The sequence below is a fragment of the Hemicordylus capensis genome, chromosome 1, assembly GCF_027244095.1.
Source record: "Hemicordylus capensis ecotype Gifberg chromosome 1, rHemCap1.1.pri, whole genome shotgun sequence".
NCBI classification, from domain to species: Eukaryota; Metazoa; Chordata; class Lepidosauria; order Squamata; family Cordylidae; genus Hemicordylus; species Hemicordylus capensis.
This window is the reverse complement of record NC_069657.1, coordinates 197,390,648-197,416,988: the sequence shown is the minus strand read 5'-3', so window position 1 is coordinate 197,416,988 and position 26,341 is coordinate 197,390,648. Positions and strand designations below refer to the sequence as shown.

The following is a 26,341-nucleotide window of genomic DNA, read 5'->3' as shown; positions in this document are numbered from 1 at the left end:
TTCGGGGTCTGCAGTTTTAACTCAAAAATACAAAAACATACACTACAAATTTACCTCAATTCTCAAAGGGTTTATTTCTTTTTGAGGTTCACACTGGAGCTCTTTCAGTTCTTTGGAACTTATTGACACCAAATACAGCAGCCACTTGCCTCCTTTAATCTCTTTCGGCCACATAATGTCCAAAGAAGCCGTACCAAACGTTTTAAGTGGCTTACCAAGGTTAGTTATCTGTCAGGAAGAGTTTTAAAAAATAAATAGACAACCCCCCATTGCTTTAAAAGATCAGAATATAGCATTAAAAACAGGCATTCTGCCTTTACTGTTCATAAGGTTTCCTAAACAACTTTTGATTACTATTACAAAATTGGCAATATGATCCAATGGAAGGCACTTTCAGGCACATGGGGTGGGTCTACAATTTCCTCTAAAATCTACCCACACACACACATGCACACAGCTGCAGCCCCTCACACCGTATCAAATGCTTTTCCAGAGAGTTCTCTGATTCTCAGGACCTGCTTTTGTGGGAGTCCAGAAGCTGCAATGGGAAGGGAAAGTTGTAGCTAGAAGCTCCAAGACTGGAATATCACCCAGGATCCAAGGACTCTGTTAGCTGCACTTTTACCCAGCACATTCTAACGATCTCTACCCACTGTTTTGATGTAGGATTGCAGCTACTTTGAGGTAAACAGCAAGTAGCAGCTACAGTGGCATAAACACAAGGCATTTCCCAGTCTCCCTCCTCCCTTCAATCCCTAGAATCTCCCAAAAAGCCATTCCCTAGTGGCTGCGGGGATTCCCAGAAATGGGGCAGAGGCACCTCCCTACTACATGCAGAAGGTGTCTCCACCCAGTTTCTGGAATCCCTCCTCCTCCTCCTCCACTGCATTTTCTGCAGTTGTCAGGGGTTTCTCATCCCTTGGGAAAAGGTTTTGCAGGGGATCAGGGGATCCTCTTGCAGGGAGGAGGAGGGTTGGGGGAAATGGCTTATACAAGGGCTGCTGTAGATTTATTTTTTTAAAAACACATCCACATCTTCCTGTTAAAAAAAAGTGTATAAGATTCATAATACCAAACATATTTTTGACAACAGATAACAGTGTTGGTTATTAAAGTAAACTAATTCAGGCAATTCATTATGGAAATCTAAGAGTATTTGCCTCTTTGGTGCAACCAAAGTGTAAACAAGTCCTGAGAAAGTAGTTCAACTATTTCATCTCCCCACCAACGTCATTAATTTGAGCCAGTGCCGTCTTGTGGTAGACCTTCTTATTCTAGCATACCGTTGCCATGCCCCCCAGGTTTCACCTGGATTTAAGCATATACTCCCTTTGCCGTACATTTCAAAGATTCAGAAAAGGATTTGTTGGTGTTTTTGCCCTTACTGTATCTAGTTGTGGGATACCAAAACCCATGTATGGGTTTATATATGTCCACAATACTTAAAGATTACACTATTCAGTTTCAAGCTTGTAGATCTGTTTGGCAGCTTGCATGGATGAATATGTTTTTATGTATGTCTATATGCATCTGAAATTCCATGTGCATTTACCTTTGGGAAATGGTCAACTTATCCAAAATGAAAATGCCAGTTGGTTTGTTTTTTAAATACAGTTATGGTGCCAAAACAAGACCAAAAGACAAGCCTTTTGAAATAAGCACCTGTAAAATTACGAAGACACGGGCTATTCAAAATCAGCAAAAATCGGGTTAGCCTCCACTAGCCCGATTTGTGCTGATCGTGAGAACCACCGGGCTCGGCTGCGAGCCCGGTGGTTTTAGAGCAGGTAACCCGCTCAGGTACCCCTGCCCTTAGCCCGGGTTTGCTGAGCGAGCGCTCCGCAAACCAGGCTATCTGATCGTGAGTAGCCACGGCGCGGCTCCGTGCTGCAGCTACTCGTGAGTAGACCCCCGGAAGGGAGGCAAAGAGCCACCTCCCGGCTCCGGGGGTCTCCCTAGTATGCCCTGCACGCTCCCGCTGGCTCCATCACGGAGCCGGCAATCATGTGGGCGGCTGCCCAGGGCTCCCTCCCTGCTCACCGCCCTAAACCGGGTCTCACTGATCGTGAGACCCAGTCCACTATCTGAAAATGAGAGAGAGAGAGAGCACAAACTCTTTTTTTAAATATAGACCAACTTACCCTGAATTCATATTCAATTAAGCTACCAATGTCATCTTCATGTTTCATAGCACTTTCGCCAGCCACATTGCCTCCAAAGTACACCTGGGAAGGCTTAACAACCCTATTGTTAAAAGAAACATCATGTTTTAATGACCACGATAAAAGGGTTGTCTTTAGCATTGATTTGTTATGCTAACTCTAAGACACTTACCCTGTGAGTGACAAAAGCAGTTCAATAAATACTTTAGCGCTAGCAGTAATTGGATCCAAATTATCTTGAATGCTTGTTCTACAATAAAAAAGGAAACAAAAGGACTGTTTTTAAAAATAAATAAATAACCATTTTCATGTTATAATTAAGTTGCTTTCACAACCAAATCACAGCAATTTCAAATATTTACAAGTTTTAAGGAAGGTGCTGAATATATTTTTAAAACTTACGTTTCCATGTTCAGAATAATGTCCAAGTCCTTTGTATCAACATTAACTTTAGTTGTACTTAAAATCAAATAAAACGTAACCTTAAAAAAAACAAAACACAAAAAACCCCAGAGTGGTTAAGATATACAGTACTGTATTGTCAGCACATCTATTATATGAAGAGGAGAGAGAAAAAATATGCCACATCTTCCAAAGGGTAAGAGGTCAGAGGGGAGAAACTATACTGCAAAACCAATTATTTTCAAATTGTGTTCTGGGGCCCAAGAGTGTACTATGAGGAATAATTAAAATTATTAAAGGCACCTATGAACCTAAATACCTGCTCACAAGAAAGGGTGCCCACAGCATCTCTGTAAGATTTTCTGCTCTGACCTTCCAGTCAGCCTCTACTGAGAGTGAATCATTCTACTGCATCTCCAGCTTGGATGAGATTTGACAATGTAATAACTCCCATGCAGGGTCTGCATCCAGGATCAGCACCCTGGGCAAATGCCAACAGCCCAGTACTTGGTGAGGGTCCCACCAATGCTGCCCCTGACCTATAGCGGCAGATACTGCCACCTGCCCTCTTTCTTTGGGCATTGAGATAATGGGCTCCCTCTTTTCCCAGTGCACCTCTCTGCACCACTACTGCTTGTGAACCCATTCTGGCAGGTTTACAGAATGGCAAGCGGCAGCACGGGCAACACGCCTCTGAGTGTGCTGCCTTTTTAATTGCTCCGCAATGCTATGTCCAGGACATTGCTAAGAGGCACCTTTAAAAATTGTGACTCTCTCATATACTGTACTCTAGGGGGAGAACAAATGTCCTTATCTAACCCCAGCACACCTTCTGGTTCCATATGAAAGGAAAACTAGAAGTGTGAGTACTGTAAGATATTCCCCTCAGGGGATGAAGCCGCTCTGGGAAGAGCAGAAGGTTTCAAGTTCCCTCCCTGGCTTCTCCAAGATAGGGCTGAGAGAGATTCCTGCCTGCAACCTTGGAGAAGCCACTGCCAGTCTGTGAAGACAATACTGAGCTAGATAGACCAATTGTCTGACTCAGTCTATGGCAGCTTCCTATGTTCCTATCTCCCTTGTGGTTCCGTGAGCCCTTTGGGGATGGGGATCCATTTATTTCTTTTCCTCTGTACACTGCTTTAATAATTGTTTGTTGAAAAGTAGTATATAAATATTAATAATTAAAAAATAGTCACATCCGTGCTGCATCTGGGACATTGTTTTGTGGGGGAATTAAAAGGGGGACATCTCTCAGCATCTAGAAGTGCCACTGCTGCTTGCCACCCATATGCCCACCAGAGCAGGCCCATCAGCACTAGCAGTGCTAAGAAGTGCATTGCTGCTATTGCTAGGTGCCATCCTATATTTCCACACTGCAACCCACTAAGCCCACCAGCCAGGTCCCACCAATGGTGGGGGAGAGAAGCGTGTGTGTGTAGCGGGCGGGGGGGGAGGAGAGGGTCCTCCAAAGTATACTTTGCTCAAGGCCCCCTCGAACCTGGAACTGGCCCTGCTGCCATGGAGAGATGCAACAGAATTATATGCCTGCTACAAAGGCTCCCCATTGCCTCTCTGCATGAACTATGGCTCTGTGCTTGCTTGCCCCCTTCCAGTGAGGAGGCAGGCCCAGGCAAGTGAATCATGTGGTGGGGTGGAGGGTCTTTGAGAGTTGCCAGTGGAGGCGGGGGGTCTTTGAGAGTTGCCATATTTTCCATATGTAAACTTTTTCATCTTTGCCTCCACATGAGTCCTGCCCCTGCCACTCAGCTGGCCAATGTGCATGCATAGTGACTATCTGAGGTGTCAGTACTGCATTGGCCAGCTGAATGGTGGGGGTGGAGCATGTGGTTGGTTGCCAGTGTGGGATACCAGGCGGCAGGAGGTTTTACCAGGTGTTAAAGGTATACAACATCATCTGCTCCACCCCGCATCCCTGACCTAGCCTCCACCAGCCACCACTGATTAAATGTGGTATTAGGGCTTCCATCTTGATTTCCCTTTAATTACAATGGCAGTCATGGGGAGTGTAATCAGGCTCAGAACCACAGAACATGGGGAAAGATGTATTCAACCCCTTCCCTTGATACTGCAGTCTCAATGAAAATCCCTCCCACAAGCTGCTACAGGGGAAGCTCTCATAGCATTAAGTGTGATTTGACCCTTGGGTATCAGAAGTTTAGGAAATACTGGTTTAAAACAGCACAGCATCAGCTATAAAAGTGAATCTCACTTACAGTTGAATTTCTCTTGAAGGGATTTCCAAGTTCACACTCTACTTGAGAACCATTTGGATTAGCCCCACAGGTCAACTGTCTCTCCTAAATTTAAATATTTAAAAAAAATTTAAAAGGTCAATATTTCAATACACATTTCAGTGAAATAACCAAGTATTTGAATTTCCTCATCTGCAAGAAATACTTACTGGAAAACCTTTCAGCTCTCTGAAAGCTGAGTAAGTCAAGCTGTCTGGAAAGGTAGCTGTGAGTTTGGCTTCATGAGCATCATCACCATCCTTCTGGGGATTTTTTGCATCCGACGGACCATTTGTCACTGTAATCTCCAGCGCAATATCCTTCTGGTCTTTGAGGATGAGCTCTGGAATATTGTTCTCACTAAAGGAACAGAATGAGCCACATTTAGAGATTGGGGGAGAAAATGCCTCATGAAAGGACAAAAGCTACTTCCTTTTCAACAAGTGCCATGCTATACATGACTTACATTGGTAAATAAGTAAACCTGTCTTCATTTCCTTCTTTGGTGCAGAACCTGTAATGAAGCTTCAGATTGCTATTGCACACGTTGTCTGCTCCACAACCTTCTTTTAGGAAATGCACCTATAAAATAACCCAAGTTTGATAGTTTGATTTAAAATGAAAAAACATTAATGCAATATAGCTTGCCATTATTGGTAAACCAGTTCCCATTACAGTGCTTGAAATTTCTTCCTCTCCATAAACAAGCTACTGCAATTCATACATTGCTAGAATGGTATAGGAGCTGCTTCTCCATAGTCTTATAAGTGTTCCTTATAACAGGGATTCCTAGATGTTGTTAACTACAACCTCCATAATCCCCAGCCAAAGACCATTGTAACTGGGGATGCTGGGAGCTGTAGACAACTGGAAATCTTTGTTACAGGAAACACCACTACTCTTATCCCATACTGCCCCAGTAATATTTGGATCCAGAAATCAAAAGGGCCAACCCATAGGTCCATATCAGCCAGGCATTTCTCTCTATCCCAGCTGGACAACCACTGGGTGATGATCAATCTTTTGGGAGGATGTGCAAAGGGAATGAACTACAGAAAAGGACAGTGCTGTGAATGCCTGTGGAAAACTCTGACCTTCACTACTGTACTGTACTGTAGCTGCAACTGGACCACGATTGGAGGGAAGAGGTGACATGTCTTGCCATGTCACCATTGGCAAGACAAACAGACCAATTCTCCCTGTCTCACCACACTTTGTTGGTGGTTTCATGGCCTGTCAGAACGGTATGGCAAGACTGTAGCTGTCACTGGGGTGACTCCAAGAAGACAAGGAGGCTATTCTCACGCGTGACTAAAATCATGCTAGGGAAGCCCAGCCCGATTTTAGCCGTGCATGGGAACCAATGGGAGCCATGCGGCTCCTGGCAGTGGCCCGGCGGCAAACCCTCCTGGGTAGCCCACCTCTTAACCTGGGTTTCAGGTGCAGGGATGCTCAAAAAGCGGGTTAAGTGATTGTCTGTCATTGTGGCAGGGTTTCGCAACTCATAAGTAGCCCAACGCGGAGGCTACAACCAGCCTCTTGGCATCGGGAGGCTCCCCAGAAGGTACCCCACACTTGTGCAGTGCTTTCAGGGACTTCCAGGGGCCAGGAGGCCCCCCAAACCCCACCACTCACACTGGCTCTGTGAAGGAGCTGGTAATCGTCTGGGCGGCCGATTCGGCTGCCCAGGGACAACTGAGATATCATCTGCAGGGACAGCAGGTGAAACCCGCCACTTTAGTGTTCTTGAAATCAACTCAAATATTTTTCCAAAACAAACTGTAGAGCCAACATGAATTAAAACAACCACATAAGAACCTAAGATAGTAATTCTATTCTGTGGTGTGTGTCACTCCTCCTTTGTCAATGCCGAAGTTAGTTTAACCGATTGTTACTTACAAAACACTGTTACACCAAATGTTTGCACTCAAATGTTTTTGAGATAAAGATTGTGCTTTCAAGAGGTGCAAAAACCTATTGGAAAAAACCCTTTCGTGTTTTTGTATGTCCACGCACACGTATATCCTTGTTCACAGCCCTGATATGCTGCTGCTTTAGTGCCATTTTTACAACTTCTTTCTTCACTGCTTGAATCTGAGCCAGACAAGACTATGGACTGACTGTGATAATATCATGTCACCAGGTAGCAAATCAGATTTGGCTACCTGAGGACATCACGGAGAGAAAACAAAACACTGTCCTCACTCTGAATAGGGGAGAAAGGGAACAGGTTGCCAGTACTGAGACAACTGGGCCAATTCATACTACACTGTGCTGATAGCTTTGTTGCCTACAGGAGCAGTGTCCAAGACTTTCGACCTGATCCTCCTCTAGCTGTATGCAGTTACCTGCAACTCATTATGGCAGAATGTGGATTGGGACACACATTCGGATATATACCTGCTGAAAGCAATGCAGAGCGGGTGAACATTACCGTCATTTTATGCTTTTCCTTGTTGAAAGACAGTATATAAGTATCTTAAATAAATAAATGACACCTCTATTTGGATAATCTTCCAAATGCAGGTGTTGTCCATCAATGGGACGTGCATTCAGGTGCACAATGCCATCCGCATTCTCCCCCATCTAATCAACCATTTGCAACTGGAATGGGGTACAGAAGTGTTGGCCCAGCTGGCTCAGCAGTGAAGGCATGTTTGCATTCCTCCCCGCTCAAGATTTGGTTCCTTGAAAAATGTTGTTTCCCTCTATAGTTTTAAACGGTGAGGCACTTTTCACACAGATGAAAGGGTTTGCCAGATGTCCCCATGCCCCACATGACAGCTCAACTCTACTTGTAACAAACAACACACAGAACGCATGTAGATGTCTGGTAACTGGCTGTGAAAACTGAGCTAGAATAAGTTGTTCAGATAACTTTCCCTCTCCATAGCTTCCAAAACACAGCACAGCATAAGCTAACCAGATGAGAACAGATCTCTGGATTACAAGACAACAAATAACTTACTTCTGAATTAACTGTCTTGGGCTCGTTTGAATTTAGAATTGGAACAAGATCTGGAAGTGATCTTCCTTGTCTCCTCCTGGGCTGTGAAGTGGATTCAGAGCCACTGATATCAATGCCAACTGTTACAGGAATAGGACGCAGTTTATCTTTAATCTTCTCCTAAAAAAATATTTTAAAAACAGTCTAATTAATATACTGAATAAGAGGAAAAAACCCACTAGGCTCAGCAAACAGCAACATGATCCCAGACTTGCTGCACCAAACAAAGGCATAGAATGTGGTGTAGGGATGTGCACAAACCAGCAGATGGCCGGTTCGGCATCCCACCGATGGGGTGTGTGTGTTACCTTTAAGGATTGGGGAGGGTGCTTTTAGCCACATACCCCGCCGCGTTTCCCCCACCAGTGCTCTCTTTAAAATCACTGGTGTGGGGCGGCAGCGTACTTCCTTGCCGCCCCGGTCAGCGGCAAACCAGAAGTGCCTGACACGTGTGCACAAAAGGACCGTCGAACCAGTTCGTGCACATCCCTAATGTGGTGTACTTCTAGCCTGCATAATACCATCACAAAACTGAACCAGAATGCCAGTCCTGTGACACCACCTCTGCCTGCCTTTATTTTAGGGATGTGCATGGAACTTGGTGGGGGTGGTTTGAAGGGGGCGCACTTTAAGGGTGGGGGAGGGTGCACTTACCCCTCCCTCCACTTTCTCCCCGCCGGTGCTCCAGTTTTTAAGGCTCCTTCGGGGCAGCAGCATACTTCCTTGCCGCCCTACCTCCTCCTTGCCCGGAAGTACTCGGAAGTACCGGGCGTGCATGCGCACGTCACGCTCTCGCATGCGTGCCCAATGTGTGTGAGCACAACGTGCGTGCCGGGCATTCACCCAGTACTTCCAGGCAAAGAGGGGACAGGGCGGCAGGGAGGTATGCTGCCACCCCAAAGGAGCCTTAAAAAAATGGAACAACAGCAGGGGGAAGGTGGAGGGAGGGGTAAGTGCACCCTCCCCCACCTTCAAAGTGCGAACCGGACGAACAGCTGGTTGCTCGAACTGGTTTGGAGGTCCTTAGACGGTCCCTCCGAATGGGTCCGTGCATATCCCTAATTTCTTTCAAGATGCGGATGAGCTCTATCAAGGTAAAGCCCACTTCTGAAGATGTGTGAACACACTGTCAGTCATAGAATATTGGTATGTGTCTCAAAGGATAGACCACAAGGCCCAGCCTAAGTGAACTGACACCTCTTTGTCTAGTTTTCTATCCCTCCCAAGCTTTACAGTATTGCATCACCCATCATGTGAACTGAAACCATGATGCAACATGGGCAGTTGCTGGCAGGGGCAGAGAAGTTCACAGTGGGATGGAACTGGCTATATTGATCATCACAATAGGATAAATTCTATCCAATTGAATAATCATATTATTATTCCTTTACAATGTAAGCTACTATAAGAACCTTTATGGTTGAAAATGATAAATACTCTAAATAACAACAACACAGCAGGAAGTAAAAAAACTTGTTATGGGGATGTTGATTCTTGAAGTAAATGTAACATGTAGCCCAAGCCCATGCTAAGCTTCTAGATGTGAATCCAGAAGAGTGAAACATTTCTGTTATAGCTTAACATACCATCACTGTACCTTTAAAATGTAATGTAAGAAGTAGCTCTATATGCAGTTCTAATTGTGGTCTAACTATTTTGGCAACTGTGCCACAAAATAGGTCCAAGGTATGGAATAGTCCTATAGTATATATGCAGCCCCCAGCCCCTCACCAATACATGCTTTGGGGTAGTTTTGCCTCTGCTTTACTTAGGTGGCAGGCAGAAGTACAGTGATAGAGACACAGGCAAGTCTGATTCTGTGCCATAGCCAGTCAGGGATCATGTTGTAAATCTGTGATAACATTACATCACTATACAGCCAAACAGTTTGGGTTACTTGATAACATCGTGGAGAACCAACAAACCCTTGTTTCTGCGCAGGTGTGCTACACAACCTGCTTTTTATGCCACTTGTGCCACATGAGCATAGACTGAGCTGCAGAATAGCTCATGGTTGGGCAACTGAAAGCACATCATCGGAAACAAGACCGGAAAGGGGGGAATGGTGCAAACACATTAAAAAGGTCAGAAGTCATACTTGTCCTACCTGCAGGACAAGCTGGGTTGTCTCACACCGTTCGCTCTTCTGTCCTGCCAGAGTCACGCTTCCAACAAGCTGATCAGAAAGACGGTTCAGGTTTTTAAACTGTACTCTGGAAGGGAAACCCCGCTGCCTCCTCTCGTGTTCTGCTTCAAATGTATAGTTCAGAACTGGGGCCGGGGTTGAGTGGAGAGAAAAAGCAAGATCCTTTAAAGCAGAAGGCAAGACATGCTTCATGCTATTCATACTAGTTTGGGAGAGTGGGAGGCAAACGTATTATTCATTGCCCTTCAGTTTTTTAAAATGTTACTGGAAATAATCTAGGCCTGCGGATGCATTAGGCCAGGGGGGCCAACCTGAGGCTCTGCAACTCCCATCATTCTCAGCCACAATAAATTGCAGCTGGGGATAGTGATGGAGTCCAGCACCAGTTGGAGAACCTCCGATTGATCACCCCTACGTTCGGTAGTCTTTCCCCCTACACACATGCTCCATAAGGGACCCGTTTTAAGTCTTGCTGCACTAATGCATAAGTGGAGAGGCAGTAGGCAGACCACCCCTGCACCTGAGTATACTGCAAGACATGGTGTCAAGCTGATTTTGCAGGGACACGATGTCAGTCAGCATACAAATCATATATGACAGTACTGGCATATAGGAAATGTAAAGGACTTTCTAACTTTTATTTTAAAAAGCAAGTGCACAAATTAAATACAAAAAGGTGTTGTGGCACCTTGATTCTGGAATAAACTTGCACGGACTAGAAGTCACTCAGGAAGGAAGGGTCATCTCTAATGGGATGATTTATACACACACAGGTGTACACACAGGGGGGTGGGGGGAGTAAAAGCAGTCAAAAGGCTATGAAATCCAGTCTTTGACATTTCTATGCAATTAACAAATATATGCAAACGTTTGCCAAAAAACAAACAAACCCCAAGCTGCATTATTTTATTTAAGAAGGCAGTTGATTTAACGTGCTCTGCATGAAGCTAGCCTTGAAAGCAGGAATTTCAGAACTGTTCGGAATGCTGTGAATCACCTCCTGGCAGCAACCAGCCGGAATAGGGTTTCTCAACCTTGGTGCCCAGATGTTGTTGGACTATATCTCCCATCATCCCCAGCCTCAATGGCCTTCAGTCACTGAGACTGGGGATGATGGGAGTTGTACAACATCTGGACACCCAAGCCTGAGAAACCCTGCTCTAGAAGGAGCACGTATCACTTGTGGTGGAAGATCAACATTGGCTCCTTATTAAATTTCCAAGCACAATTCAATATTCTGTTCTTGACCTTTAAAGCCCTAATCTTCTTAGGACAATCCAGTCTCCTCCCTTTTGAACTTCCCCTGGATCAGGTCAGATGGATTCCTGATCCAAGCCTCACCATTGTCTGATGTTGGTGAGCACCCATTCTTGGAGGTGGCACCCTCCACCCCTAGAGAAGTTTCAACAGGCTCACTCAGTCTTGGCTTTTAGGAAGCCGTTTAAGATTTTGGTATTCCAGTGGGCATTTAGGGAGACATGCATTTTATCCAGAACTTACTTAACTATTTTATTATTGATAACAGCAACATGATAGTTATTTATGTTACTTCACTTTAATTAATTTGATTTTTAAAAATTATTCGTAGCTGCTCCAAAGCTTTATAGACTCATGTGATGGATTTCAATATAAATTGAAAAGAAACCTACATTTGTGCTGGCTTATCTGTCTATAATGTCAGAATGTCATAGGCGGTTGAGTTGTATGGGCAATGGTTAACTCATACATACTCCATCTTAAGCACTTGTTTGTTAACTTAAGCACTTGTGCAGAGATGATATTTCAGATATTTTATTTTGCAGAAATGAAGTGATAGCCAGGGATATCATTTGCTCAGTTATATTTAAAATATTGCAGGCATCATGTGAAGAGAGGTACTGTGATTTCATATGTGCAAATAACTTTAACCAATGGCAGCTCTGGGCTCCACTAAATCTACAGTTCAGGCAATCAGATTGTAAGCAGCATGGCAGCTGTGAAATTCACTGTACATTAAACCCCCCTTCAGTATCATGTGGACACCCAATGTGTGTAGCTACATGATATTCATGGGGTAAATGCACAAGAAAAACACATCACAATGGAATGAGAAAACTGATTGTCTCAATGCACCCACTTATATTTAGTAATATGGAAAGATTATAATTTTAACTTACTTATTTTGGGGTTGAAGTCACTGGGAGTAGCCGTGTATTGAAAACATGCTTTAACAGTCATACTGTAAGAATTCAAGAATACAGAGTTAGTTTTTTAAGAAAATAAAGAATTCAGCATGGTGGACATCTCATTAAAGTTGCTGCAAGTTCCAGAGCAAAAAAAGAAACAACACACACACACAACACTTTAGAGACCTTCCTCAATATTCAAGAACTTGGCACCGCAAATGTATCTCCTGCCTATCTCGGGGTGGCCAACTTCAGGGTTCTCCAGCTGTTTGACTACAACTCTCCCCATCTCCAGCCACAATAAATTTCCACAACAACAGTTGGAGAGCTGACCTCTCTACTTTGGTTGCCTCAACAGCGTGGGAGCTGCAGCAACATCACTCCTTCCTATGCCACAGGGATAAGATGGGAAGCTTTGGACCACTCAAGTGGAGATCACATTATGGTTCTGTCCGGCTTCCCCATCCTCCTCTGTGAAACAGGGCTGTTTACCCGGTCAAACGGTGACATGCCGAGAGAGTCAGGAGGCCCCAGTTGCCAGGACAACCCCAAGCAATGCCCTCCCAGAAGATAGGATGGGCTTGGAGAGGCGAGCAACGGCTGTTGTGGGATGGGCTTGTGCAGCTCGAGAAGCAGCTGAGGGGTAGAGACGGAATAATGACAACGTCTGCCCTACAGCTGCAGCCCTGTGTGGAAATGCTAGTGAAGGGGGTGGAGTTGGAAGAAAAGGCCCCCTGGGAGGCCAGAGATTGGGTGGCCCATCCACTTGCCTGGCCAAGGGAGAAGGAGCAAGTTGGAAGCGGGGAGGAGTGTCCTAAATGCAGGGGCTGCCAAAGATGAGATGATCAGCAGGGACAGGGGCTGTTGGTCTGGTGGGCTCCGGGGGAGGAGCACAGACCTTTATTCCTGCTGATAGGTGAAGGAGTGGAATGAATATACTTCCTTCCTCCCCAATTCTGAGGCAATGCCCGTGCCTGTAATCTAGTGTGAGAGGGCGTGAAGGTTAATTGGGGAATTCCTCCTCCCTAAACATGGACAGGTTCCTACACATGCCAGTATCAACCCCAAGAAATAGGTTGCCACTTGCATGGGGAACAGCTGCAGTGTGGGCTCTTTTCACATGGTCCCAAGCTTCTCACTTTACCCTGGTGGTATGAGAAGCAGCAGCAATTTGAAGAAACACAGTAATGTAAGAACGCTTCTTACAGGGTATATTAGGCTGGCACAGTACTATTCGATGCACTACAGCATACAAATTAATAGATAGACATTCAAATGCATTTGAAACACACAAAAGTTTGCTAAAGCTGGAGTAAATTTTACATTCCAACAGCTTACCAGATTCCACTGGGATCATCACAGTTCCTTTGGTTCAGGTTTATTTTGTCAGGAGATATCTCAATGGTTTTCTTAATGTTTACTACTGGCCTTGATCTTGTATGTTTGAGAGGAAGAGGGAAAAGAAATTATTTGTTTGTTTGTTTGTTTAATTATTAAATTTTTATACTGCCCTTCCTAAAGGCTCAGGGCGGTTTACATTAAAACAACATTAAAATCAATTAACAATTAAAACAGAAATTATAAAACAGCAATAATTAACAATTAAAACATCATAAAACAAGAATTAAATAACCAGAACAATTTAAAAACAAGTTTTTAAAAGCTGAGAAAGCTTGGTTGAAGAGATGTGTTTTCAGAATTATTATTTTTTAATTGCCAGAGATGGGGAGGCTCGTATCTTAGTAGGTAGCGCATTCTACAATCTCGGGGCAGCAACTGAGAAGGCCCATCTCTGTGCAGTCACCAAACAAGTTGGCGGCAACTGGAGACGGACCTCCTCAAGAGACCTCAATGGGTGGTGGGGCTCATAATGAAGAAGGTGCCTAATACCCAGGGCCTAAGCTGTTTAGGGCTTTGTAAGTTATAACTAGCATTTTGTATTTTGCTCGGAAACCTATTGGCAGTCAGTGATTATGATTATTGACACTAAATGAAAGGGAAATGAGATCAACTATAAAATTAACATTAGGTTGTCTATCTTTATATTGATGGTGAGGAGCAGCAGAGGTGACATGCTTTCTTCTTTACAATGCATTACTGCTTATAGCATGCCAGGGTTGGATGGAAGGAAAGAAGGAAGGAAGATAGATTGTTTAAATACCTAATAAACAAAGGCTGGACTGTACATTTTATTTAAAATGAAAATGTGACTTCTCATTCTCAATACTATGGAGTTTATCTGTGAGAATTAGGTCTCTGTTGCCATGGCACAGAGTTACTATAAATGTTTGTTACCTTCTGTTCTCTTATTTTATTTTGTAAGGATAAGATATTATTCCTATTTCTGGGCTGTATCACTTCAGACTGCCACTTGGGGGCTCATATGCTGGAATGTTCCCTCAACTGAAAGCACACATAAGCATTCCATGTATATACTTATTTTATTTTTGTTTATTTAGAATATGTATATACCACATCTCAACAAAACAGTTTACACAGTACAGCTGGGCAACTGTTAAAACTTCTAAGACATCTTCATTCTCAAGTTTTCACTAAAGTTCTATCTGCATTCCTTGACGACAGACATTCCTGGAGTCTTTTAGACTTCATTTGGGCCTGTGGTATTAGTGGCTCCTTGGCTTGGGGGTCCACTCCTTCTCTCCTCTTCAATGCCCCTACCAACTTCCCATAAACATCTAAGGCAGTCTCATGCTATCAGAAGGGCTTGGGGAAAAGGAATATGGGCTTTGACATTGTACAAAGGGAAACTGGGGGGCTGAGGTAAGTTGGGAATGAGGGAACTGTGCCCAAGGCCATGGATGTTGCAAGAAAGAAAGAGAGAGAACTAGAATCATTCACTTCACAAGTGATCTCCAGGGTTACATACTAACATGCTTTAAGTGGCCCTCTTCCTCATGCAAACAGTTAAACCCTAGTGAAGACAACACAGAACACACCTGTAAACAGATACATAATCTGAAAGAGACCCAACAGCAATGTCAGGATAGGAGTTTTTATCAAGATCCATGTTTCCAGTGACAGAATACCCAAAGGATGAGACTCCGGTTGTTTTGCCATCAAGAATCTACAATAAAACAAAGAGTATACAAGCTGTTATGCCATACAATGTAGAAGGCTTCCATGAAGAAGAAACGTAATGGGAGTTAGTCAAGTACAGGTCTAAAAAGAGAGGATGGTGCCAGAAAGCGGCAGCGAAGCCAAGGCTAAAGGACACAAGAGAAGAGCCAGAATCGGACTGCCAGAACGGACTGTCCACATATTTTTCCATTATAGGCGATGGAGATTAGCTAAGCGCTTGCCAAAGAGAACTAGCCAAGCATCTCATCATCATTAGTCCCTAAAATTGTAAGCTGCTATAAGAATTATTGATTTACAGGAGTTAAGAGTTTATTGATGAAAGCTCAGAGCAGATAAGTCAATTTCCCCTAATTTCCTGTCTGCATAAAGCCTATAAATAAGAATGGGAGCATCAATAGCCATTTGAAAAGAAGAAGAAGAAAAGAATATTACATCCACATTTATTAGGAGCCATTCTCATTATACCAAAAATATACATAATGTTGAGATAGTAAAGAGAAAAGCATTTAAGGGAGTGCCTTCTTTGTCATGAACTGGGTCACCTATTAAGATCATCTGGAGCGTTCCGGTTATGTTTGCAACCGGCTTGTTTGGTGATGACTTGGGACTGAGCCTTCTCTGTGGCTGCCCCAGGGGTCTGGAATATGCTACCTGTCAAAATAAGAGCATCTCCATCTCTGATTGCTTTTAAGAAGACCCTCAAGACACACCTGTTTTCTCGGGCTTTTAACTGAAATTAATTTTAAACTGTTTGTTTTTATCCCATGAAATTGTTTTAACTTTTTTTATTCTGTGAAATTGTTTTAATTGTTTTTAATCTGTTTTATATTTGTTGTGTTTTAAACTGTGTATACTGCCTAGGAGGAGGGAATCCATGGATGAATCTTGCATAAAGCTGGACTGCTTATGTTTCACTGAGGATTATTTAAACAGCCAAAAGGTCTCTTTAAGAAGAGCAACTTGAAGAAACACAGGGCTACGTTTTATCTGCTTGTCACTGGAGCACCTAATTTATATTTATAACTGGATTGATTGGTCCGAGGTTTTTTTCCCCCACACAGACAGACTTATAGGCTTTTTTATTAAGCATATTAATATCTAGTCCAAAAACTGAATCAGTAATTGGGTTGGAGAAAGCTGTGGAAGAACTGGGAGAATGAAAAGCTTTCATGATAAGAGCAGAGAAGTGAGTCCTATTCACATATTAGGTTCAAATCATGTGCATTCTGTGTATAGTGCATATGCATATAGATCTGTATGCACGTTCAGTTATTCACACATTATGGTCAACACACATCCAGAAATACACTTCTTATTTGTACTCTGCATTTGAGGGGAATGTACCAAAATTAACTTCTAAAATGAGCACATATGCAGTTACTCACACAAACACAAATACCTTTGCACATGTATAATGTAATGTCTGAATGGGGCTATGGTTGATAAGGGCCTGGTCTATGCATGCAGCAGAAGCGAGGATAGAATGGACTGAACCACTTTCAGACTGCAGGTAGGGAGCATTATACACACACACATATACTCTTTTGTTACTGCTTTCCCATCTACCAAGCATCCTGCAAATAATAAACTTGCACAACAGGGAGAAAGGTTCTGTTCTAGCTCATTCCACACTGTGCTAATTTTCCTATTGCAGACCTCCCACCCCAGGGGCATAGCTAGGGGAGAGGGGGCTCATGTTCAGCCCCTCCCCAGCAGCCCCTCAGTATGAGAGAGATAATGAAGAAAATAGGGAGGCATGGAGCTGGAGGGCCCTCAGGAGCTGGGCGTGGTGGATTCTTTGAACCCATCTGCTCAATTATAATTATACCCCTGTCCCACCCCCACTTTTTTTAACAAAGGGGAACACTGGGGGGGAAATGGGATCCTCCACCCACAATCTGATGGTACCATCCATCCTGCTGCATGTATAGACTATGTCCATGCCAGCTAGAAGGAAAAAAGCAGGCATTGCAAGCATAGAAGTCTATCCCTAAGAGACAAGAGAAGATTTGGGGGAGCATGAAAATGATGCAATGTTAGGAAGAATAGAAAGCAGCATGCAAAGAAAAATAGGGGATGGTTTAAAAATAGCTGTTTAAGCAAGCAAAAGGAATACTCAATTCTATTATATGAAATAGTTGACGCTGCTAATTAGTACCTGTGCTGATTTTGTATTTATTCCATCCCTGGAGCCATGATATATATACACCTTGCCAGAATCATCATATGGAGCCCCCACAGCAATATCTGTTTAAACAAACAAGCACACAAACTGATCCTACAGTTCTTAAAAGCTCCACACTACTACTACTATGAATATTTATATACCGATCGTCGACCAAAGTTCTCAAAGTGGTTTACATGGAAAAATAAATAATACATAAATAAGATGGTCCCCTGTCCCCAAAGGGCTCACAGTCTAAAGAAACTTAAGGCAGACACCAGCAACATCCACTGGAGGGATGCTGTGCTGGGGTTGGATATGGCCAGTTGCTTTCCACCTGCTAAATCAGAGAATCACCAGTTTAAAAGGTGTCTTTTTGCTCAGTTAGCAAGGGTAATTGATGATCACACGGTGTTACATACAGTATGTTACCCTGATTACATGTGTTGCAATGTAACATTGTTCCAATATGGCACTGCAAATAGAGTGCATACAAATGGCGCAGAAACCATTGTAAAAGAATGAATTTAGAACTGCAGTGATCAAACACTGTAATGCAACATTTCAGAAAACTAGAAAGCAAACAGTTTCAGCAATCATCAGTGTGGAAAAATCAACACAAATCTGCTAAATTTTCATTTCAGTGATAGCAGGCACAGTGTAGGCAGCTTTCTTGCCTGCTTACCTGGGAAGCCATCTTGGTTAATATCACCGATATTTTCCACCGCAATTCCAAACATGGAGTTCTTGGTTCCATTGAGCCGAATTGGTTTTACCCCTTCCCAGTTGCCTTGCTGATTAATATAAACATACACAGCACCACCAATTTCTTCATCTCTTTCAAAATACTGTGGGGCTCCAACAACGATGTCTTGCCAACTGAGAAAAGACATGCATTGATTTTAAAGCTGCTGTGAAAAGCAGGTAAAAACTGACTGTTGAACATAGTCAATATAAAACACAATGCAACAGGAGGTCAAAAAAGCAGCCACTGAGAAAGATTAAAACTAAAGATGTTCAGTTATAGATGACAGTGGCCTACATTCAAACTAAGAGCTGTACATGGGAAATGTTTCTGCACAGGCACAGAAGGGAGGATGGTCTTTTGCGACCCCACCCCTTCCTTCTGTGACATTTGTGCTTCCTGAAAATATGTTCTTGTCCAGCTCTGTCTACTGGACCACACTGGTCCCATTAGAGCAGGCCTGCTCAACTTGCCCCCCACCCCAGCTGTCTTTGGATTACAACTCCCATAATGTGAAAATATTTAACAATCCTTAATTTTAGTATTAAAACAGCAGCCAGGTTGTTTTTCTTCAGAATTGTTGTTGTTGCTGCTGCATATCCTCAAACTAGGAAGGGACACCGCTTCACTTTGCAAAATAAGAGATCTGTCCATCCTACACAATAGAGGAGGAACAGGAAGTAGGAATAGCTAGAGGAGAGCTTTACCCATCACGGTTGAGGTCTACAACCGCCACGTCATAGCCAAACGAAGAAGCCAGCCCCTCTCCTTCAAACACGTGGTCAAGGGAAAGAATCTTTTCAGTGGGACTTTTTTTTCTCAGCAGAACAACAGCTCCACTATGGTTTGCTCTTGGGGCTCCAGAAACAAAAGTTATATTTTCCTGAGACATTATACCTTTTCCTGAGTCCAAAGAAAAACCTACAAACACAACACAAATTGACTGTTAAAGGTTTTATACTGTTACTCGTGAAGCCACTGTAATTATAATACTATATTAAAGTGGTTGTTGGGAGTATTGTAGAAGGCAGCTACTTTAAACCAAACTGTATATAGTTTGGTTTAAAGTAGTTAAACCAAACTACTTTAAAGTAGTTTAAACCAGTTGTATGTACTAGGCAGAGGTTAAACGAAAACTTGACTATATGACAATACTGTAATTTTTACGCGTACAAAGCTGTGCTCTCTCAGCAAATACTGAAGGCCCAAAGAAACATATATTTCACTTAAGATGGTCAGATTCACTGACTAATAGTTTTGCCTATTGTAACTTTTGGCAAATTTTTAAAATTGTATGCACTTGGAGATGTCCAACACACACCACTTTAACATAGTGCACCCATGACATCAAATGACTGCAGCTTCATGGAAAATTAAATCATGCTCTTCACATTTCATACAAATGGCATTCTGTACCAAGCACGTCAAATGGTATTTGCCTACATAGGGCATGATCCACCCAGCTTCAGCACTGTACCTCTACATTCATGTGTGGCTGGAAAGCAGGTCCAGTACCCAATGAACTGAAACCTCACTAAAGGAGCAGTGGTGAAATCACCAGAGTTGTGCTAGAGAGACCCCTACAGAATGTGTAAATGCAGACCACAGTACTCTTTTTTAAAAAATCCTTAATTAACAATACACATAAAACTCAGGGCAGAACTACATGTTACATGCAAATGATATCCTGACCCATTTGACATGGTTACTGCCATCTTGCAGGGCCCAAACGCCATTTGGGGAGTTTGCAAAGCAGTCATTTCTAACTAGAAACGTTAAATTCTTTACATGTTGCCAAATTTTGTTTGACTGCTTGTAGAGCAGTATGGCAAGAGCTGACTGCTTGTCTATAATGTATTTATCAACTGTCTCTATTGTGATTTCTCTGGCCTGTGACTGTAAAAAAGGTTACTACTATTTCTAACTAGGATGTGTGTGTGTGGCTGTCATTTGTTTAATCCTCTCCTTTCCTGGATGCTCAGTTTCAATGGTAGTAACTCTTCTCTCCTAGAAAAGGTGCCTGACTGGCCAGGCTCCAACTGGCCCTGGAGGTGTAACCTGGTTACCAAAAGCTGAGGGTTTAAAAGAGGAGGGCATTAGGAGCCATCTCACGGCCCTAGGCTCTGTGATGTCTGCATAGGAGACAGGCCAGTTGCTCCGGGACCTGGAAGGCCTAGAGATCAAGCAGGCCGTGAGGTCGTGCATGCGCGTGCGGCACACAAGCTGCACCTCAGCCAGCGGCAGAGCAGGGAGCTGAGGAGGGAGTTCTCCGGCATCCCTCAATGCATCATGTCAGGAGCGCAGGGCATCGAGGAACCCTCCCTCAGCCAGGTGCTCTTCCTGCCCAGCTTTGTGCCTGCCTGCCTGCCTGCCCAGCACCGGGGTTAAGAGCCCACTCGTGTCCTTAACCCTGGATAAAAAGTGGGGTTAGACAGGGCAGAAGCGCCAGGATCAAGAGCAACCCCGGTGCGCCACACAAGCAGCCTAACTCAGGCTGGGCTGCCCTAGCCTGGGTTAGGCTGCTTGTGAGAAGAGCCTCCGTCCCATCTTGGGCACGTGGAAGAAAAAACTTTAGGGACTTGAAAGTGTTGAGCACTGCTTTGTCATTGCAACTAAGCTGAGCAGTGAAAGCAGACATCATCCTAAGAAATCTTTATTTTGCCACAGTAATGCTGATCTGAAACCTTAAAATTTTAAGGTTTTAATTTGTGGTTGATTTTAAATGGTTAAATTGTTTTAAGTTCTTGTATATGTTTTAACTTGTTTTATACTATTGTCAACCACCCAGAGATGAAAGTTTGGGGTGGTGTACAAATGTAATAAATAAATAAATAAAATAAGTTAAATAAAAATAAATTACATTTATATTATCTTGGCACCAATGAGAACCTTCCCCCCACCCCTGTCAATTAGTAGCCATGGGGAGAGGCAATCTGAATGGGGATCATGGGGGTCAAAGGGTTCAATTACCCCTGCCCCCAAGCCTCAGTCTCAATCTGGACAGTTAGTGCAGTGAGCAGCCCCACAGCTGCTTCTTGTGATTTGTGTACCACCCTGTAGTGCACAAACCAGTTTGGGAGTTTGCTGAACTAGACAATAAGCTCACTGTGTGATTGGGGCTTGCTGCTGCCAAAAATTGTGTTCCTGTATCAAGTCCCCCCCCCCGCTCCTTTGTAAAATCCATGCAGTGTGATTACATCATCCCCCCCGTACATGTTCCTGCCACCACCAGTGGCAGCCAATGGCATGAAGGAGAGCCTGGGCAATGTGATGACATCATAGTGAAGTTCAATGTAACCCATTATGGGAGAGAGCCTGATAATAGACTACAGTTTTCACTGGTAGCTCCGTCTGACAGTTTCATTTGTGAAAAGTTCCATTCTGAGCTGAGCTGAGCATGTGCTAGAAATCCCAATGTAATGACATTTTTCAATTCTAAGGGAATTATTGTGACAAGCTGGGAAGAAAACAATGTGCCCCACCCAATGCTACCCTTGAACTCCTTCACCACTGCTATTCCAGTTGTCAGTGAGAAAAATGTAATATGCAACAAGAAGTTCAGGTAAGATGGTGGCATTGACAGAGTGGACATGCCATATATTTAAACTTTGGTATCTTCTCTGTTGTGTTTACCCTCTCATCTCCCCTCTCTCAGTGTATTTGGGGAGGCATAGGAGGAAAAGTCATCTGCAGCACCATAGGGCACATGAATGCCAGCACTGAAGTTCGTTAAGTCCCTAGCTAGGTGAGCAATTGGAAAGATCACGTTTCAGTGCTCCTTTACCAAAAGCCATCTTCTGTCAAAAGGTGCAGCTTATCTCACCTGAACGTCTTCTGTGACATGCATTCACTTGAAATGGAAATCAAAGAAATTATGGCAAAGTCTGGAACTTAATAAATGAAGTGACATGGACCATATTTCCTTGAAGGTCACAAACCTAGATAGCTATTCATCATCAGAGCAGTGGGTTTGTCTATGGCACTGGGAGGCAGGGTTTTGTACACAAACTGATCAGGGTTAGAATAAGACACGCTTGTCATAAAAAGAAGACCTGCAATTGTGAGTGGAGAAAGAAGGTTTAGAAAAGGAAGAAGAGCAAGTTAATCAGTGAGCATAACACAGAGAGAGACTCATGGGGTAACCAAAAGTGTAGCAGAAGCTTCTACAGGCCAGGGAGGGATGGAGAGGGGGGATTCTGCCGCTACAAATATGTTAGAGAGAGAGATTCTGCCACTACAAATATGCTAAGTCAAGCAAAAGAAGTAGAAGGACAAGTCTGTAGATAAAATATCCAGCAATATAAATATATGAGATTTGTAATGAAGCTTCTTTATTAGCAAATGTAAGAAAGTGTCATCACCATATTTATTTCTATTTTATTTCCAGAAAATTATCTTCTGTCCCAACCCTGAACCATTTTGTAGTGGAAAATGGAAAGTGTGGGTGGTCACCCAAACTATCAGTAGAGGAAGTGAGAAATGTGCTTCTTCCTTGCTGCTTCTAGGTCTTGTGCAGTGTAGGAGAAAATGCATCTCTCTGCTCTGTACCATGTTCTGCCAATACAAGGGGGAATGTGCATCACTCTCCTTTTGCCCAAGAACAAGTCCAACTTAAATTAAAATTTCACGTACAGTGTACCTATGGTGGAGGAAGATAGGCGTGAGCTGCCTAGCCCCACCCCACATGCCAACATGTTCTGTACCCATGCCTCACATTTAGCGCTTGTCTGCAGAAGCAAGCACTAAACTCAGGGAGAGTTTCTCCATGTGATCTAGTACCCGGGTTAGCCAGGTTCTAGATCACAAAGAGAAACTCTTCCTATGTTTAGCACTTGCCTCTGCAAAAACATGGAACATGGGAACATTGGGAGTGTGGCTAAGCAGGTGTCTGCATGGGGCTAGCTGGTGCACTTCCATTTCCCCTCACTATGCTTACACTGTAAAGTACAGTGTGCCATCAAGTCGGTGTTGACTCCTGACAACCTCAGAGCCCTGTGGTTGTCTTTGGTAGAATACAGGAGGGGTTTACCATTGCCTCCTCCTGCGTAGTATGAGATGATGTCTTTCAGCATCTTTCCTATATCGCTGCTGCCCGATATAGGTGTTTCCCATAGTCTGGGAAACACACCAGCGGAGATCTGAACCGGCAACCTCTGGCTTGCTAGTCAAGTCATTTCCCCACTGCGCCATTAGGTGGCTATAGTTACACTGTACCCAGACTGATAACAACCAACTAGGTCTTCTGGAAACAGCAGTGGAAGAAGCACAAGTCATTCATACTTCCTCTACTCCATTTCAGGTAAACATGCATCCAAAGCCATTTAGAGTGATTATCAACATGACTTAAAATTGCTGCAATAACACCATGAACTTGTTCACACTGTGATAGCATCAGCTCAGCAATTCTTATTTTCTACTCTGAATACTTAATGACAAGGATCAGCAACCCCAGGAGAAACCTGAAAAAAGCAACCTTGGATGAGGGTGGGAAACTATGCCCACATGTGCGAAGGCATACTTCCTTGCAGGATTTGAATACAAAAACTCATGTGGGATAAAGATTTCTTTGATTGTATACATTAGAATACCTTCCTATATCACTAATGGACCCCAACAGTCAAACCTCAGTTTCCTCTACAATTCCAAGTCAGGCAGTCTGAATTTTAGGAATATTCACTCAGCACTTGTAGCTTTCTTACTTGGCATACCATCAGGTTTGAGGAAGCAGAAAAAAACATAACCTCTACAATTCCAATTATACATTCACAAACTGTGAGTCAGGACCCCAGAGAATGGGTGGTCACAAGCGCAGGGACCTAGCAGTAATCTAATGCTGCTAGAAGAAAAGCAGTGATCTTGCTGTCCAAGGGACTGGAACTAAAGGACGTTGTCAAGTTTCAGTTTGGGAAGTTGCCATTTGGTGTATAGAGCAGCCAGACAGGTCTTGCTGCCAGGAAAGGTGGAGGGGTGGTGGAGATGGAGATGAAGGAAAGGTGGCAGTACTAAGATACCCTTCAATATCTGTAATAGCCATATGCAGAGAGTGTGTCGTGGAATGCATGCCAGTGTGCAAGAAAATCTCCCCACACGCCCCACCAAATAGATGGTTGGTATGGACCAAGTCCTACATGGTACAGACCAAGTCCTACAGTGCTCCCAAGTCCTAAAGTGAATTCAGAATACAAAAAATGATGAGAAACATTACACTAACTCAGCAATTACACATGAGCAAGCCTCTCTTCCTATCAATTTCCTGTTTCAGTTCTCAAAAGCAACAGATTGTCCTTGGTCAAATCTTACCGCAAAGCACACTTACAGAGTTGTCACTATTCAGTTTCCAGGATTCCCATTTAGTCTTGGACTAGATCCCTGCATGATGCTCACCCTCTTCACTGCTTGCCGAAAGAGCAACTCTTTTACCATTCATCACACACACATTTCATCTGTGTCAATCCACACTCAAAAGTGGGGCATCTAAGCATGCCTTCAACAGCCATGTGACCCACAAATATTTGGGGATAGCCATTCAAGCATTGCAAAGAAGCCTCAGGAGTTCCCCAACAATTCCAGGGTGCTATTTTGAAATTCTCCCTGCAGATATACTGAGAAAGCCATTTGTTCAGCAACAAAGGATTTCACAGAATTTCCAATGCTCAAAGTCTTCAGCCATGCATGTTAGAATTATTGATCCACATTCAGTACTTACTGTGCGAGAGAGAACGATTATAATCACACCATACAAATTTGCAAGTCCTCACTGGTGCTCTTAAAGGTCTCATTACATGAGCAACTCTTAGAGGTACCTCACCCAAGTGCCATTTTACACTTCAGAGCAGCCATACAATGCAGGAGGAGGGCATGAATGACCAACTCTTGGCTGAAACACATGGGGTCTATAAATGAATTGCTTTCCAGCAGCCTTTTACATTATTGCTCCACACTTGGATAGTGATTCTTGAAGATCTGTGAAGAGCTTCATCCTACCTAAGTAACTGTTAGCTGGAACCGGAACTAGCTCTTCGTTGTAGCTGCTCTCATCACCAACTTCATAGGGCCCATCATCATAGATGCCCATCTCAATAAATGTATGATTATTTTGCTCTGCACGAACCACTCCTAGAAGAACGAAATGGCAAAACACAAAAATGGGATGAATGACTCAGGAAGGAGGAAAATAAAATATTGAGAAGGAAGGAAGGAAGGAAGGAAGGAAGGAAGGAAGGAAGGAAGGAAGGAAGGAAGATTGTGTGGGAAAGGGAGAGGATAAACCACAATGCAACCATGTGTAATGAGCCAATTCTAGATTTGGTTAGTTCCATGATGCAATAAATACCATGAAAGGTTCTGAAAGATATGGTCAGGGCAAGGTATACTCTATGAATAAAAAAATAGCACATACTGCAATCATGATAAAGCATGCAATTTACAGATGTTTGCCTAAGTAATTATATTTCCAGTATTTGGAGTTTGTAGAATTTGAATTATTTTGACAAGTTTAAGGATAGCAGAGGCCTAGGAAGGAAGAGAAACTTTGGGCAGCAAGGTAGAGAGAAACTAGAGCTGCAGGAAAGAACTCAAAAATGGTGATGGCACAGGAACCCAAGAACCGAAGGCCCCGCCTAAACATTTCAAAAATGTATACATCAACCCTACATGCTCTTTCTAAAAAGTCAATTCCATAGAAATGATGGGGACTTGCTCCCCCAAGTGGATAGGTGTAGGTTTGCAAGGGCAGTTTTTTCCTCCATACCTCTGAGGGCTAGAAACCTCCATGGAATTAAAAACTGAGACTCATAGGAAGATAAATTCTACACCAGTGTTGAAAATGAAAGCACAGACATTTGTAATAAACTCAGCTTTGACTAGGTTATTCAGTGTAATCTCCTGCCTGGACATTTCAGGAGACATGACCTTTTCCTGAAATACAGAAAACATCTTCTGCATGTTGTTCTAACACTATCAAAAGACTCAAGAAATCTGCCATAAACTCCTGTTTACAAACAGACTAAGAAAACAAGATGGGCTATAAGTCAGTAGAAAAGTAATTGCTTCACATTTTTTTACAACTAAGGATTGATTCCACAACCACTCTGTTTACAAGATTTCAGAGGGCATCTCTGAACGATATTTCAGCCTGTGGCCAAGGAAAGCTGGGTTGAAGACCCATTGCCAGTTAGTTTCGATGGCAATGGGCTAGAT

At 43.3% G+C, this 26,341-nt stretch overlaps 1 protein-coding gene across 3 annotated transcripts in view; it reads right to left on the bottom strand.

Annotated features, from left to right (window-relative positions):
• Positions 1 to 26,341, bottom strand: part of ITGA6 (integrin subunit alpha 6) — a 77,305-nt gene that overhangs the window by 11,368 nt on the left and 39,596 nt on the right. For all 3 annotated transcript variants that reach the window (XM_053266458.1, XM_053266467.1, XM_053266477.1), the window contains exons 5-20: positions 25,127 to 25,258; positions 18,850 to 19,063; positions 18,083 to 18,276; positions 17,392 to 17,480; positions 15,092 to 15,219; positions 13,473 to 13,568; positions 12,126 to 12,187; positions 9,931 to 10,094; positions 7,785 to 7,943; positions 5,283 to 5,398; positions 4,987 to 5,176; positions 4,799 to 4,882; positions 2,565 to 2,644; positions 2,335 to 2,412; positions 2,142 to 2,244; positions 55 to 228 (exon numbers count right to left, since the gene is read on the bottom strand). In XM_053266458.1, coding sequence (XP_053122433.1) covers positions 55 to 228; positions 2,142 to 2,244; positions 2,335 to 2,412; positions 2,565 to 2,644; positions 4,799 to 4,882; positions 4,987 to 5,176; positions 5,283 to 5,398; positions 7,785 to 7,943; positions 9,931 to 10,094; positions 12,126 to 12,187; positions 13,473 to 13,568; positions 15,092 to 15,219; positions 17,392 to 17,480; positions 18,083 to 18,276; positions 18,850 to 19,063; positions 25,127 to 25,258 — 2,063 coding nt within the window. The remainder of the gene's footprint in view (positions 1 to 54; positions 229 to 2,141; positions 2,245 to 2,334; positions 2,413 to 2,564; positions 2,645 to 4,798; positions 4,883 to 4,986; positions 5,177 to 5,282; positions 5,399 to 7,784; positions 7,944 to 9,930; positions 10,095 to 12,125; positions 12,188 to 13,472; positions 13,569 to 15,091; positions 15,220 to 17,391; positions 17,481 to 18,082; positions 18,277 to 18,849; positions 19,064 to 25,126; positions 25,259 to 26,341) is intronic.